Source organism: Elephas maximus, chromosome 7, assembly GCF_024166365.1.
Source record: "Elephas maximus indicus isolate mEleMax1 chromosome 7, mEleMax1 primary haplotype, whole genome shotgun sequence".
Lineage (NCBI taxonomy): Eukaryota > Metazoa > Chordata > Mammalia > Proboscidea > Elephantidae > Elephas > Elephas maximus.
The window spans coordinates 115,502,808-115,517,105 of NC_064825.1; the positions used below are offsets into that span (position 1 = coordinate 115,502,808).

General features: G+C 38.9%; 1 protein-coding gene across 1 annotated transcript; it reads left to right on the plus strand.

Moving 5' to 3' along the window:
- Positions 1-12,768: 12,768 nt before the first annotated feature.
- Positions 12,769-13,707, plus strand: LOC126080479 (olfactory receptor-like protein OLF2). The gene has a single exon (XM_049891692.1). The coding sequence runs from the start codon at positions 12,769-12,771 to the stop codon at positions 13,705-13,707; it is 939 nt and encodes a 312-aa protein (XP_049747649.1).
- Positions 13,708-14,298: the final 591 nt, after the last annotated feature.

Below are 14,298 nucleotides of genomic sequence, written 5' to 3' on the forward strand. Positions count from 1 at the left end.
CCCCCTCCTCAGGGTATCATTTTATCTGTCACTTGGTTTATTAAATCATTGTGTATAAACTGAGATTATGAGCATTCTGTGATGATGAGTGGTCCATCCCTGTTATAGCAAGCACCTGCATTGTGTCCATGACATAGAATGGGAAAACACATACACGATAATATCAACATACTTGATAACATTTTTTGAGTGATGTTTACATGGCAGTCAAAACAATAGTATACGCCTTGAACATATTTGTTTACACCTTGTAAGAGTGTTCATAATATGGTTGTGGTTATTAGAGGTAATGCATCTATAAAGATATGCATATTAATTACTTGGGAATTAAAGAATATGCATTTGGGTACTTTCTTGATGTGTGCCTACTTCATTGGGCTCTGGTCTTGTTTTTTGATAGCCAAAAGAAAGCAAGTGACTTTTTCAGAAAACATGAATAGAATCCTATATTCAAAGGACTATACAAATGGTAAGTGCTATGGCTGCTAACCAAAAGGTTGACAGCTCTAACCCACCCACCAGCTGGTCCCTGGAAACCATATAGGGCAGCTCCACTCTGTCCTATAGGGTTGCTATGAGTCGGAATCAACTTGATGGCAAGGTTTTTTTTGTTTCTTTTATTTTTTAATGCAAGTCTCAAGGCCACTGTTAATTATTCCTAACAAGCATAGAAGCTAAAAAGCCTCGGAATGTCATAGGCAATATACCTGCCACTGCAAAATATCATTTTATGAAAACATTTCAGAATTCTGGTAAATCCCAAGAGCTCCTCTGCTTTTCCAAATGGCATTTATTTTTTTGGACACTGTGAATGTTTGTGAAAGGTAAGATGGTGGGAAAATGCATGGGGAGGGATTGCTTTGAATCCCTCTTCCACAATATTTTCTCGATTAATCCACACCCTTTTGGAATTGGTACTTACGTACAGCAGAATGGCATAAAAGTGTGCTTCACATATATTAATGCCCAAACAACGTTTTGGGGGTTACCAGATTCAGTAGATTTTCTCTAATTCAGGTTATATATTCATGGACTCTAATTAACCCATCTTCCTTCCATATCACAGTTATATATGACACCATCAAAGAGTGATTTGGTGGCAAAATGGCCTCTTTAATTACATCAAATGGCTTTGAGCTGAAGAAAAGTAAATTTTAAGCCTGATAAATAATTCATTCTAAGCTCAATAAATGAATATCTGGAATGGATTAAACAATTTGATTAATTTCAGGCATCATCTCCCTGAATATATGCAAAGACAAGTTGAAAAACTCCTTCATGGGAATCTTTTTTAGGGATATTATGTTTCACACAGGAACTTTGTCAGATGTCTTAAACTAATCCTTCTCCATTTCTCCTTGGGATTCAACAGAAATGGAAAAAACATAATATCAAAGGCTTTAATCTATCCTAAACCGTCTACAATCCTCACTGCTATCTTCCATTCTCTCTCTCTTTACATCACACCCTTCTCATGCATTCACTAATGACTGATGGTAAATATCATTATCCAAATACTATACTACCAATGCCTGAGGATAGTGGGTTAATAAAACCCACTGTCGTAGTTGAGTTGATTCCGACTCATAGTGACCCTATAGGACAGAATAGAACTATTCCATAGGGTTTGTGAAGAGTATCTGGTTGATTTGAACTAACAACCTCTCGGTTAGCAGCTAAGCTCTTAACCACTGCACCACCAGGGCTCCAGTGGGCTAATATTATAGGTGAATTCCTATATCTTGACTCCTTTCTTCAGGCTTAATGATGAAATCCCTAAACATGAGAGTGGCTAGTGATTTGGTTATATGTAAAACACAGCAAACAGATTATCTTGTTGATAGTGGCTGTTTAACCACTTTTGTAAGAAAAGAGCAGTAATAATGGTCTAGGACTTAGTAAGGGGGAGTGCTCTTTTAAAGACAGAGGCAGCAAATTTTAACCTTCCCAGTAAATCTTCCCCAGAAACATGCTAGAAGCAAGGCATGCCGTGCCACTCTAAACATTGTACCATTTCATAATTTGCCCTTCCTCACAAACCCCGTCTTCCCTATGTTTTTTTTTTTTTTTTTAAACACGAGGTCAGAATAGCTTATCTCTCCAATCAGTTCCAGCTGACAAATTCTGACTCTGTATCTAGGATTCTAAACCAAAACTGAAACAAACAAAAAAATATTGCCAAGTTGATTTTAACTCATGGTGACCCCATGTATTGAGGAGTGGAACTTCTCTACAAGGTTTCCTTGACTGTAATTGTTATAGAAATACATAGCCAGGCCTTTCTTCCTTGGTGCTGTGGGGTGGGTTAAAAGCCTCCAGCCTCTAGGCTGGTAGTTGAGCATAATCTGTTAGCACCTCCCAGGGACCAATATAAGATTCTACTGTTGTGCAATCCCATCCCCACTACTGAACACATTAAAAAAAAAGATTAATGACTTAATTTTCCTACAAAAGGACTACATTGCACCTCTAGTCTGTTTGATCTGAAATGCCTGTGACAATGAAGTCAGCTAATACTGTTAGTTACAGAAAGCCAAATGCCTTTAAAAATTGCTCCTTTCACTGGCCTCCTAGTCTGCATTGACAATTTAATATGCATTTTATATTTTGAAAAAAGGTTATACAACTTTATTTGTGCTCAGATAAATAAAAAGTAAATTTCAATAGAGTACAATACCTCAGCTGCAGAATGGCAAAAACAAAAATAATGGACAATATCCAGTATTGGTGAGAATGCATAAAAATCATACCTCTCATACATTGATAGTAGAAGTGGGCATTGGCATCCCACATTGGAAAACTGTATGGCAGTACCTACTATAGCTGGGCATACACGTGCCCAAAGGCTCAAAAATCATATTCCTAGCTTTATACCCAAGAGAAATAAGTGAATATCCACCATTCACAACACGTACAAAAATATTAAAAGTCACATTATTTGCAATAGCGTAAAACTAAGAACTCAAATTTCTATCAAAACATTCAATCAGAAACAGATTAACATTGTCTTCAAGTCAGACGACACGGTGGTTAAAGCACTCCTAACCAATAGGTTGGCAGTTCGAAACCACCAAAAGTTCTGCCAGAGAAAGACATGGTAGTTTGCTTCTGTAGTTTTACAGCCTTGGAAACTCTACAGGGTCACTGCGAGTTGAAATTGACAGAGTGGCAGTGAATGTATTAGAATCAGGATATGTTAGGCTTTGTTGTTGTTAGGTGCCATTGAGTTGGTTCTGACTCATAGCCACCCCATGTACAACCTAACAAAACACTGCCCTGTCCTACACTATTCTCAAAATCATTGTGCTTACCCTATTGTTGTAACCACTGTGTCAATCTATCTTGAGGAGGGTCTTTCTTTCACAGACCCTCTGCTTTGCTAAGCATGGTGTCTTTCTCCAGGGACTGATTCCTTCTGACAACATGGCCAAAGTATGTGAGATGTAGCATCTCCACCCTTCCTTCTAAGAAGGGTTCTGGTAATACTTCTTCCAAGACAGGTTTATTCTTTCTTTTGGCAGTCCATGGTATATATAATATTTTTTGCCAACTCCACAATTCAAAGGCGTCAATTTTTCTTTAGTCTTCCTCATTCATTGTTCAGCTTTCGCATGCATATGAGGCGATTGAAAACACCATGGCTTGGGTCAGGCACACCTTAGTCTTCCAGGTGACATCTTTGCTCTTCAAAACTTTGAAGAGGTCCTTTGCAGCATACTTGCCCAATGCAAAGCATCTTTTTTGATTTCTTCACTGTTGTTTCCATGGGTGTTGATTATTGAACCAAGGAAAATGAAATCCTTGACAACTTCAAACTTTTCTCCATTTATCCTGATATTGTTTATTGGTCCATTTGTGAGGATTTTTGTTTTCTTTATTTTGAGGTGTAATCCCTACTGAGGGCTGTGATCTTTGATCTTCATCAGTAAGTGCCTCAAGTCCTCTTCACTTTAAGCAAGCAAGGTTGTGTCATCCATATCAAAGGTTATTAATGAGTCCTCCAACTCTGATGCCCGTTCTTCTTCATATAGTCCAGTTTCTCAGATTATTTGCTCAGCATACAGATTTAATAGGTATGGTGAAAAGTTACAACCCTGATGCACACCTTTCCTGACTTCAAACCATGCAGTATCCTTTTGCTCTGTTTGAATGACTGCCTCTTGATCTGTGTACAGGTTCCTCATGAGCACAATTAAGTGTTCTGGAATTCCCATTCTTCACAATGTTATCTATAATTTATTATGATCCACACAGTCAAATGCATTTGCATAGTCAATAAAACACAGGTAAGCATCATTCTGGTATTCTCTGCTTTCAACTGAGGTCCATCTGACATCAGCAGTGATCTCCCTTATTCTACTTCATCCTCTGAATCTGGATTGAATTCCTGGCAGTTCTTTGTTGGTATACTGCTACAGCCACTTTTGAATGATCTTCAGCAAAATTTTACTTGTGTGTGATATTAACAATACTGTTCAAAATTTCTGTATTTGGTGGGATCGCCTTTCTTGGGAATAGGCGTGTTTTGGTCATCTAGTGCTGATATAACAGAAATACCACAAGTGGGTGACTTTAACAAAGAGAAATTTATTTTCACAACATCTGTTGAATCCACCAGGTGCTCCTTGGAAACTCTATGGGGCAGTTCTACTCTGTCCTATAGGGTCTCTATGAGTCGGAATTGAGTTGACAGCACTGGGTAGTAGGCGAGAAGTCCAAATTCAGGGTGTTAGCTCCAGAGGAAGTCTTTCTTTCTCTGCCAGCTCTGGAGGAAGGTCGTTGCACCAACCTTCGCCTGGACTAGGAGCTTCTCTGAACAGGGACCAAAATTCAAAGAGTGTGCTCTGCTCCCGTCACTGCTGTCTTGGTGAAAGCAATTCTCTGCTTGCTTTCCTTTCCTTTTATCTCTTGTAAGATAAAAGGTGGTGCAGGCCACACCCCAGGAAAACTCCCTTTGTATTGGATCAGGGATGTGACCTGAGTATGGGTATTACATTCTGCCCTAATCCTCTTCAACCACAGGCAGTGATTATGATTTAAAAATCATGAAATGGAAGACAACCACACAATACTGGGACTCATGGCCTAACCAAGTTGACACATATTTTAGGGGCACACAATTCAATCCATGACAGGGCATAAATATGGTTCTTTTCCAGTCAGTTGGCCAGGTAGTTTTTGTTAGGTTTTGGAGACCATAAACTTGGTGTTATAGCCATTCACATTTGCCGTTGTATTGATAAAATCATCCATAGGCAATGATACATAAATGAATGAGGGGATCAACTAAACCTTATAGGTCAGAGGTTGCTTACCTCTGAACTGGATTAGAAAAATAACATATGGTATGTTTGTACATTCCCCTACGTGTCTGTCAGTTTGTTGTACTGTGGAGGGCTTGCTGTGATGCTGAAATCTATGCCACTGGTATTCAGATACCAGCAGGGTCACCCATGGAAGACAGGTTTCAGCTGAACTTCCAGACTAAGACAGACTAGGAAGAAGGACCTGGCAGTCTACTTCTGAAAAGCATTAGCCAGTGAAAACCTTATGAATAGCAATGGAACATCATCTGATATGGTGCTGGAAGATGAGCCCCCCAGGTTGGAAGGCACTCAAAAGATGACTGGGGAAGAGCTGCCTCCTCAAAGAAGAGTTGACCTTAATGACATGGATGGAGTAAAGCTTTTGGGACCTTCATTTGCTGATGTGGGACAACTCAAAATGAGAAGAAACAGCTGCAAACATCGATTAATAATCAGAACCTGGAATGTACGAAGTATGGATCTAGGAAAATTGGAAATCATCAAAAATGAAATGGAATGCATAAACATCAATATCCTAGACATTAGTGAGCTGAAATAGACTGGTATGGGCCATTTTGAATCAGACAATCATATAGCCTACTATGCTGGGAATGACAACTTGAAGAGGAATGGTGTTGCATTCATCATTAAAAAGAACATTTCAAGATCCCTCCTGAAGTACAATGCTGTCAGTGATAGGATAGTACCATACGCCTACAAGGAAGACCAGTTAATATGACTATTATTCAAATTTACGCACCAACCACTAGGGCCAAAGATGAAGAAATAGAAGATTTTTATCAGCTGTTGCAGTCTGAAATTGATCAAACTTGAAATCAAGATGCAATGATAATTACTGGTGATTGGAATGCAAAAGTTGAAAACAAAGAAGAAGGATCAGTAGTTGGTAAACATGGCCTTGGTGATAGAAACAATGCCAGAGATCGAATGATAGAATTTTGCAAGACCAACGACTTCTTCGTTGCAAATACCTTCTTTCACCAACATAAACGGTGACTATACACTTGGACTTTGTCAGGTGGAACACACAGAAATCAGATTGACTACATCTGTGGAAAGAGACGATAGAAAAGCTCAATATCATCAGTCAGAACAAGGCCAGGGGCTGACTGTGAAACACACCATCAATTGTTCATATGCAAGTTCAAGCTGAAACTGAAGAAAATCAGAGCAAGTCCACGAGAGCCAAAGTATGACCTTGAGTATATCCCACATGAATTTAGAGACCATCTCAAGAATAGATTTGATGCATTGAACACTAGTGACCAAAGACCAGATGAGTTGCGAAATGATATCAAGGACACCATCCATGAAGAAAGCAAGAGGTCACTGAAAAGACAGGAAAGAAAGAAAAGACCAAGGTGGATGTCAGAGGAGACTCTGAAACTTGCTCTTGAGCATCGAGCAGCTAAAGCAAAAGGAAGAATTGGTGAAGTAAGAGAGCCGAATAGAAGATTTCAAAGGAACTCTCGAGAAGACAAAGTAAGGTATTCTAATGACATGTGCAAAGAGCTGGAGATGGAAAACCAAAAGGGAAAAACACGCTCGGTGTTTCTCAAGCTGAAAGAACTGAAGAAAAAATTCAAGGCTAGAGTTGCAATAGTGAAGGATTCTATGAGGAAAATATTAAACGATGCAGGAAACATCAAAAGAAGATGGAAGGAATACACAGAGTCATTATACCAAAAAGAACTAGTCGATATTCAACCATTTCAAGGGGTGGTATATGACCAGGAACCGATGGTACTGAAGGAAGAAGTCCAAGCTGATCTGAAGGCGTTGGCAAAAAACAAGGCTCCAGGAATTGATGGAATATCAATTGAGATGTTTCAACAAACAGATGCAGCACTGGAGGTGCTCACTAGTCCATGCCAAGAAATATGGAAGACAGCTTCCTGGCCAACTGACTGGAAGAGATCCATATTTATGCCTTTTCCCAAGAAAGGTGATCCAACCGAATGTGGAAATTATAGAACAATATCATGAACATCACACGCAAGCAAAATTTTGCTGGAGATCATTCAAAAACGGCTGCAGCAGTATGTCGACAGGGAACTGCCAGAAATTCAGGCCAATTTCAGGAGAGGATGTGGAACCAGGGATACCATTGCTGATGTCACATGGATCCTGGCTGAAAGCAGAGAATACCACAAGGATGTTTACCTGTGTTTTATTGACTATGCAAAGGCATTCAACTGTGTGGATCACAACAAACTATGGATAACACTGGGAAGAATGGGAATTCCAGAACACTCAATTGTGCTCATGAGGAACCTTTACATAGATCAAGAGGCAGTCGTTCAGACAGAACAAGGGGATACTGATTGGTTTAAAGTCAGGACAGGTGTGCACTAGGGCTGTACTCTTTTACCATACCTATTTAATCTGTATGCTGAACAAAGAATACGAGAAGCTGGTCTGTATGAAGAAGAATGGGGCATCAGGATTGGAGGAAGACTCGTTAACAACCTGTGTTATGCAGGTGACACAACCTTGCTTGCTGAAAGTGAAGAGGACTTGAAGCACTTACTAACGAAGATCAAAGACCACAGCCTTCAGTATGGATTACACCTCAACATAAAGAAAACAAAAATCCTCACAACTGCACCAATGAAAAACATCATGATAAATGGAGGAAAGACTGAAGTTGTCAAGGATTTCATTTTACTTGGATCCGCAATCAACAGCCATGGAAGCAGCAATCAAGAAATCAAAAGACACATTGCATTGGGTAAATCTGTTGCAAAGGGCCTCTTCAAAGTGCTGAAGAGCAAAGATGTCACCCTGAAGACTAAGGTGTGCCTGGCCCAAGCCATGGTATTTTCAATCACATCATATGCATGTGAAAGCTGGACAATGAATAAGGAAGACGGAAGAAGAGTTGATGTCTTTGAATTGTGGTGCTGACGAAGAATATTGAATATACCATGGACTGCCAAAAGAACAAACAAACCTGTCTTGGAAGAAGTGTAGCCAGAATGCTCCTTAGAGGCAAGGATGGCGAGACTGCGTCTTACATACTTTGGAGATGTTGTCAAGAGAGATGAGTCCCTGGAGAAGGACATAATGCTTGGCAGAGTACAGGGTCAGCGGAAAAGAGGAAGACCCTCAACAAGGTCGATTGACAGTGGCTGCAACAATGAGCTCAAGCAGAACAACGATGACGCAGGGCCGGGCAGTGTTTTGTTCTGTTGTGCATAGGGTCTCTATGAGTCGGAACCGACTCGACGGCACCTAACAACAAGAACAACAACATGTTTGTACGTTAAAATATTACTCAGAAGTGAGAATGAATGAACTACTGCCAATCACAACATGGAGAAATCTCAGAATCATATTGATGAACGAAATAAACCAGAAATAAAAGTGCAGACACTGTATGATTTCACTTCTAAATAGTTCAAAAACATACAAAACAAATCTACTATATTGGATATCATTTTTTTATGGGGTCCATGGACAGTCTCCAAAAAGCTGATAATTTTGTGTTTTTTGATCTGTGTTCTCACTTCAGCGACATTTCTGAAAATCCATTTGCTGTACAATTTATTACTTGAGAATTTTTATATGCTTATTATACCTTAGTTGGTATTACATAGTATATTCATTATGAGATTGTAAACAACAGAATATCATTATTATCTTTTACATCTCTAGCAATTTCTTGCACACAGTAAGTTTTCACATTATGTTTGTAAAATTAGTCATTTGCACAACTTTCATAGACTATTTCAGTAAATAATGATCCTTTATGTTCCTAAAAATTTGCTACCTGGATACGAACAGTAATGTTCTTATAAACTGACAAGCTCTGCTAATCTTATTTCCAGCACCAGGGAGGCTGAATGACTCTGGTTCACTTTGGGGCCAGTATCCTGCACTGAACTTATCTCATTACAGCTGTACTTCACTGCCAGACAACTGTTCTCTGACGTTTATAAGTAGACAGTTACTTACATAGTATGTTAAGGGTATAGTACTCATGACACCAGGGAAGCTGTTTAGTTACAGCTTTAAATTCTACTCAAATCTTTTTATCTTGTATGTATGTGGTGCTTTAATTTGGTGTTTTGAATTCCATTCAAACATTTTTTTAATGAAGATTGTTAAGATACCAAATGATCATTGCCACAGGATAAAAAAAAAAAAAAAACTAGTTCCGATAGATTATATAAATCAATGTATATAAATAAAAAGGAATGCACTATTATTCATAATACTTATTTACACACAAAGTGGGTTCATTCTGAAGTCATTTTTGTTTATTTATTTATTTATTTAATCTGGTAGATCCTACAACAAAACATGGTTATCCCCAGGTGGTGAGATTTGGGTTAGTTTTTCCGTCTTTAAGCAATTATTTTGTGCGTTTTATTTTAAAGGGATAGTGTTGGGGTATGTGTGTGTGCAGTGTTTGGGTATGTGCAAGTTTGTAGTGTATATCATGAAATTAAAACATAATGCTTATATAGGGAGTGGTGAGCAAGAAATAATGAATGATGGTTGACTAGAGATCGTTTAAGTATTATTTTATCAAGTATAAGAGTGGATGTCAAAGTAGAATGAAAACAAACAATAATAGGGAATAAGTTGGATTTATTTTTAACCACCCAACCTGTATGAAATAACAGGTGATAAATCATGTAATTATATCAGTCACGTATTCCTGTGAGACAAACTTTTGAACACCCAGGGACCAGACACAAAGGTAGTTATATAGTCTCGGTCATCAAAAGACAACACTGAAGGTCCACACAGAGACAGCTGCATCTAAGAAATAAGTCACTAGCTCTAGATCAGGTACTAGTATTTACTGTTGTTGTTGTTAATTTGTTTTTTAATTAACTTTTTATATTTCTTTTTTCTCTTGCCACTAAAATTATGTTTATAAAACCAGGGGAGGTTATGGCTCTTCGCATAAACTTTTATTTTAATTAAATATATTAACATCCCTAGATAACAGAGCATACGACAAAATGCAAGAAGTAATTGGAGTGGTGGTCAGAATTGTTTTTATTATTACTATTATTTTCAATCTCTTAATTAAATTTTCTGCATTTTAAAAATGTTCCTTCCCTGGGAAGGAAAACGTTTCTAAAGATGTGTCTACAGGGACAGATATTTAAATGAGTTCATGTCAAGGTTTTGGAGACCTACACTTTGTTTTTGTTTGTTTGTTTTGTTTTTTATTGTGCTTTAAGTGAAAGTTTACAAACCAAGTCAGTCTCTCATACAAAAATTGGTACCACCTTGCTATGTACTTCTAGTTGTTCTTCCCCTAACGAGACAGCAAACTCCTCTCCACCCTGTATTCCCCGTGTCCATTCAGCCAGCTTCTGTCCCCCTCTGCCTTCTCATTTCCCCTCCAGACAGGAGCTGCCCACATAGTCTCATGTGTCCACTTGAACTAAGAAGCTCACTCCTCATCAGCATCATTTTCTATCCCATAGTCCAGTCCAGTCCCTGTCTGAAGAGTTGGTTTTGGGCATGGTTCCTGTCTTGGACCAACAGAAGATCTGGTGACCATGACCTCTGGGGTCCCTCTAGTCTCAGTCAGACTATTAAGTCTGTTTTTTTATGAGAATTTGAGGTCTGCATCCCACTGCTCTCCTGTTCCATCAGGGATACTCTGTTGTGTTCCCTGTCAGGGCAGACATCATTTGTACCCGGGCACCATCTAGTACTTCTGGTCTCAGGCTAATGTAATCTCTGATTCATGTGGCCCTTTCTGTCTCTTGTTAGAGCCCTGTACTTTGATCACTAGGTCATTATTCAGATATCATCCCTTCCACAATCCCTCCTTTTTTTAATCTACCTTCAATCCATTTTTTTTTTAATCCCCACAGAGCAGGAGGTACATGTATGATATGATATATGATAAAATTGATTTCAGTAAAACATAACAGTAGGACCCAAAATTCAGTTGTCCTCCCAAGTTCCACAACATCTTCTTAACCAAGGGCAAGCGGATTTCAAAGGTATTGAAGAGAAAGAACAACACAATATTATAAGTTCTGGAAATTGAGAAGAAGAACACAAATCAGACATGACTTTGAGGTTATGAGAGTTGATCGAACATATATTACTATCACAGGTCTTACACATATAATCTGTTTGTGAATAGAGACCATTAGTTCTTGTAGGTTACTTTAGAGGGACTACACTGGAAACCATACTCCCTTTCAGGCTTCTCTGCCACTTGTGTTAACAGCACCATTACTATTAGTTTCAAAATGCTCTTCATATGTCCCTTGAGCAACAGAAATTTGCTGAAGGGAGCATGGTTAGCCCTGGCATATCTTTGTCTGTCTATTCACTTCAGCCTATTGCTCATGGGGACCCCAGTAGTGCAATGGTTAAAAGCTATGGCTGCTAACCAAAAGGTCGGCAGTTTGAATCCACCAGCCTCTCTTTGGAAACTCTATGGGGCAGTTCTACTCTGTCCTACAGGGTTGCTATGAATTGAAATCAACTTGACAGCAAAGAGTTTTTTTTTTTGTTTTTCTCTTATTGCTCATGAAGATCTTTCAACCCCCTTTTCTAGAAACCACTACCTGTTCTACTCTGGCAGGTCCTGATTCACAGACTATGTCTATCGCATGGACAATGGGATGCAGTTTTGTTTGTTGAGTCTGGATAGGACCTGAGGGGTTAATGGGATAAAAAGGGGAATGTTTTATCCAAAACCTGCTACAGCTCTATCTGCTGTACAATCTGTGATGATCTGAGTGAAAAAATAAAGGACTATATTAAATACCTGAACTGCTCACTTAAATATGCTTCCCTATTACTGAGTCCAACTACAAAATTGGGGAAAAAAAGAGCTTCTTATCAGATGATGTGGATTAGCTGGACCAATTAATTGTAAGAATCATGACCCTAAATTCTCAAATTATCAATTTCTTAATCCACACAATAAAAATAGTAAGAATATCATGAATACTACATAGGTGTGTGGAAATAACATGATTTAATTAGAATGAAAGTGTCCTGCAAACTCTGTATAAAACCAAACCAAGCCGTTGTTCAGTCAGTCTGACTCATAGTGACTCCAAGTGTTATAGAGTAGAACTGTGTTGCATAGGGTTTTCTTGGCTGTAAACTTTATGGAAGCAGATTGCCAGGCCTTTCTCCCAAGGTTCCAACCCTAAGTTAATAGTACAGTACTTACCCCTTTATGCCACGCAAGGACCTTGCAAATTCTGTACAGAGGTACAAAAATGTAAAAGGCAGTATTGCCATTATTATTTAGTAGATTTGTATATCAATGGGTATATTTCCAGTTGGGTCAATTCACTTCGAGCAATCCTAGTATTCTTTCTTTACTTATTTTTAATTACCAAAACTGAGAAAGGACCCGAGGTTAAACTGTGAAGACAGTAAGATGATGCTAACCTTTCACTTCCATTTCCTTCTTTCAGGGGTTTCATTAATCTAAGTGATGGCTGCTGAGAACCACACTTTCTTTACTGACTTCATATTCTTAGGGTTTTTTGACAGAAAGGGTGTGCAACAGGGGCTCTTTGTACTCTTTCTTCTGGTTTATGGCATAGCCATGATTGCAAATCTAGGGATGATCCTACTGATCAAGATAGACTCCAGACTTCACACACCCATGTATTACTTCCTGAGCAATCTGTCTTTCTGTGATGTCTGCTACTCCTCCACTGTCTCTCCCAAGATGCTGGCTGATTTCTTATCTGAGCAAAAGAGGATTTCATATAACTTATGTGCCACTCAGATGTATTTTTTTGGGACCTTTGCTGATGTGGAATGTCTCATTTTGGCTGCCATGGCCTATGACTGTTATGTAGGCGTTTGTAATCCACTTCTTTATACAACTGCCATGTCCAGGAGGGTCTATACCCAACTAGTGGCTGGTGTTTACATTGTGGGGTTGGTGGATTCAGCAATCCACACTTGCTTCACATTTCGATTGTCCTTCTGCAAGTCCAGTGTTATCAATCACTTTTTCTGTGACATCCCACCTTTGCTAGCCCTCTCCTGCTCAGATACATCCATCAATGAGATAGTGATGTTCGCTTTTATTGGTTGTGTTGTAGGGTGCAGCATCGTAACCGTTCTTCTCTCCTATAGCTCTATCATAACTACCGTCTTTAGAATGAACTCAACTGAGGGGAGACGCAAAGCCTTTTCCACATGTGCCTCCCACTTAACTGCTATGGCTGTATTCCGTGGTACACTCCTGTTCATGTATTTCCGACCAAGTTCAAGTTACTCAATGGACACTGACAAAATAGCCTCTGTCTTCTACACAGTCGTGATCCCTATGTTAAACCCACTGATCTATAGCCTGAGGAATAAGGATGTGAAAGATGCCCTGAAAAAAACAATAAGCATTAAATTATGTTCTGGGTGAAACTGCGTTTTCAACCCAGAAGTATTTATGTAAAGATTCTCAGAGCTAAAGTTGAAGGACTTTGACATAAGGGCCTGCAGTTTAACCAATACACTCTTGTAGGTTTTTTTTTTTTTTTTTTTTTTGTTAGTGATTTTGCGCCTAAGCTGAGTATTAAAAAACAAAAAAAAAAACCATGATTAAGTTGATTCCAACTCATAGCTACCCCACAGGGTTTCCAAGGCTGTAAATCTCTGCAGAAACTGACTGGTACATTTTTTTCTTGTGGATCAGCTGGTGGTTTTGGACGGCAGACCTTGGGGCTAGCAGTCGATGGCTTTAACCATTGCATCACCAGAGCTCCAACTGTGTGTAAGGAGCTTTTACTATTGGTCTTATTCTTCTCTCCAGAGTAAGAAACAGTAGTAATGGTTTAACTTTGCTATTATGCAGAAGGAGCTCCTCTATTCTGTGCCCATGAGTATGTCTGAATGAGATATCATGGGTTATAGCAGCATAGCCTCTAACACCAATTCAACATACCCTTATTAGGAGTCAATTTTTTAAAAAACGAGTCTAATAAATATAAGGAGCCCTGGTAACACAGTGGTT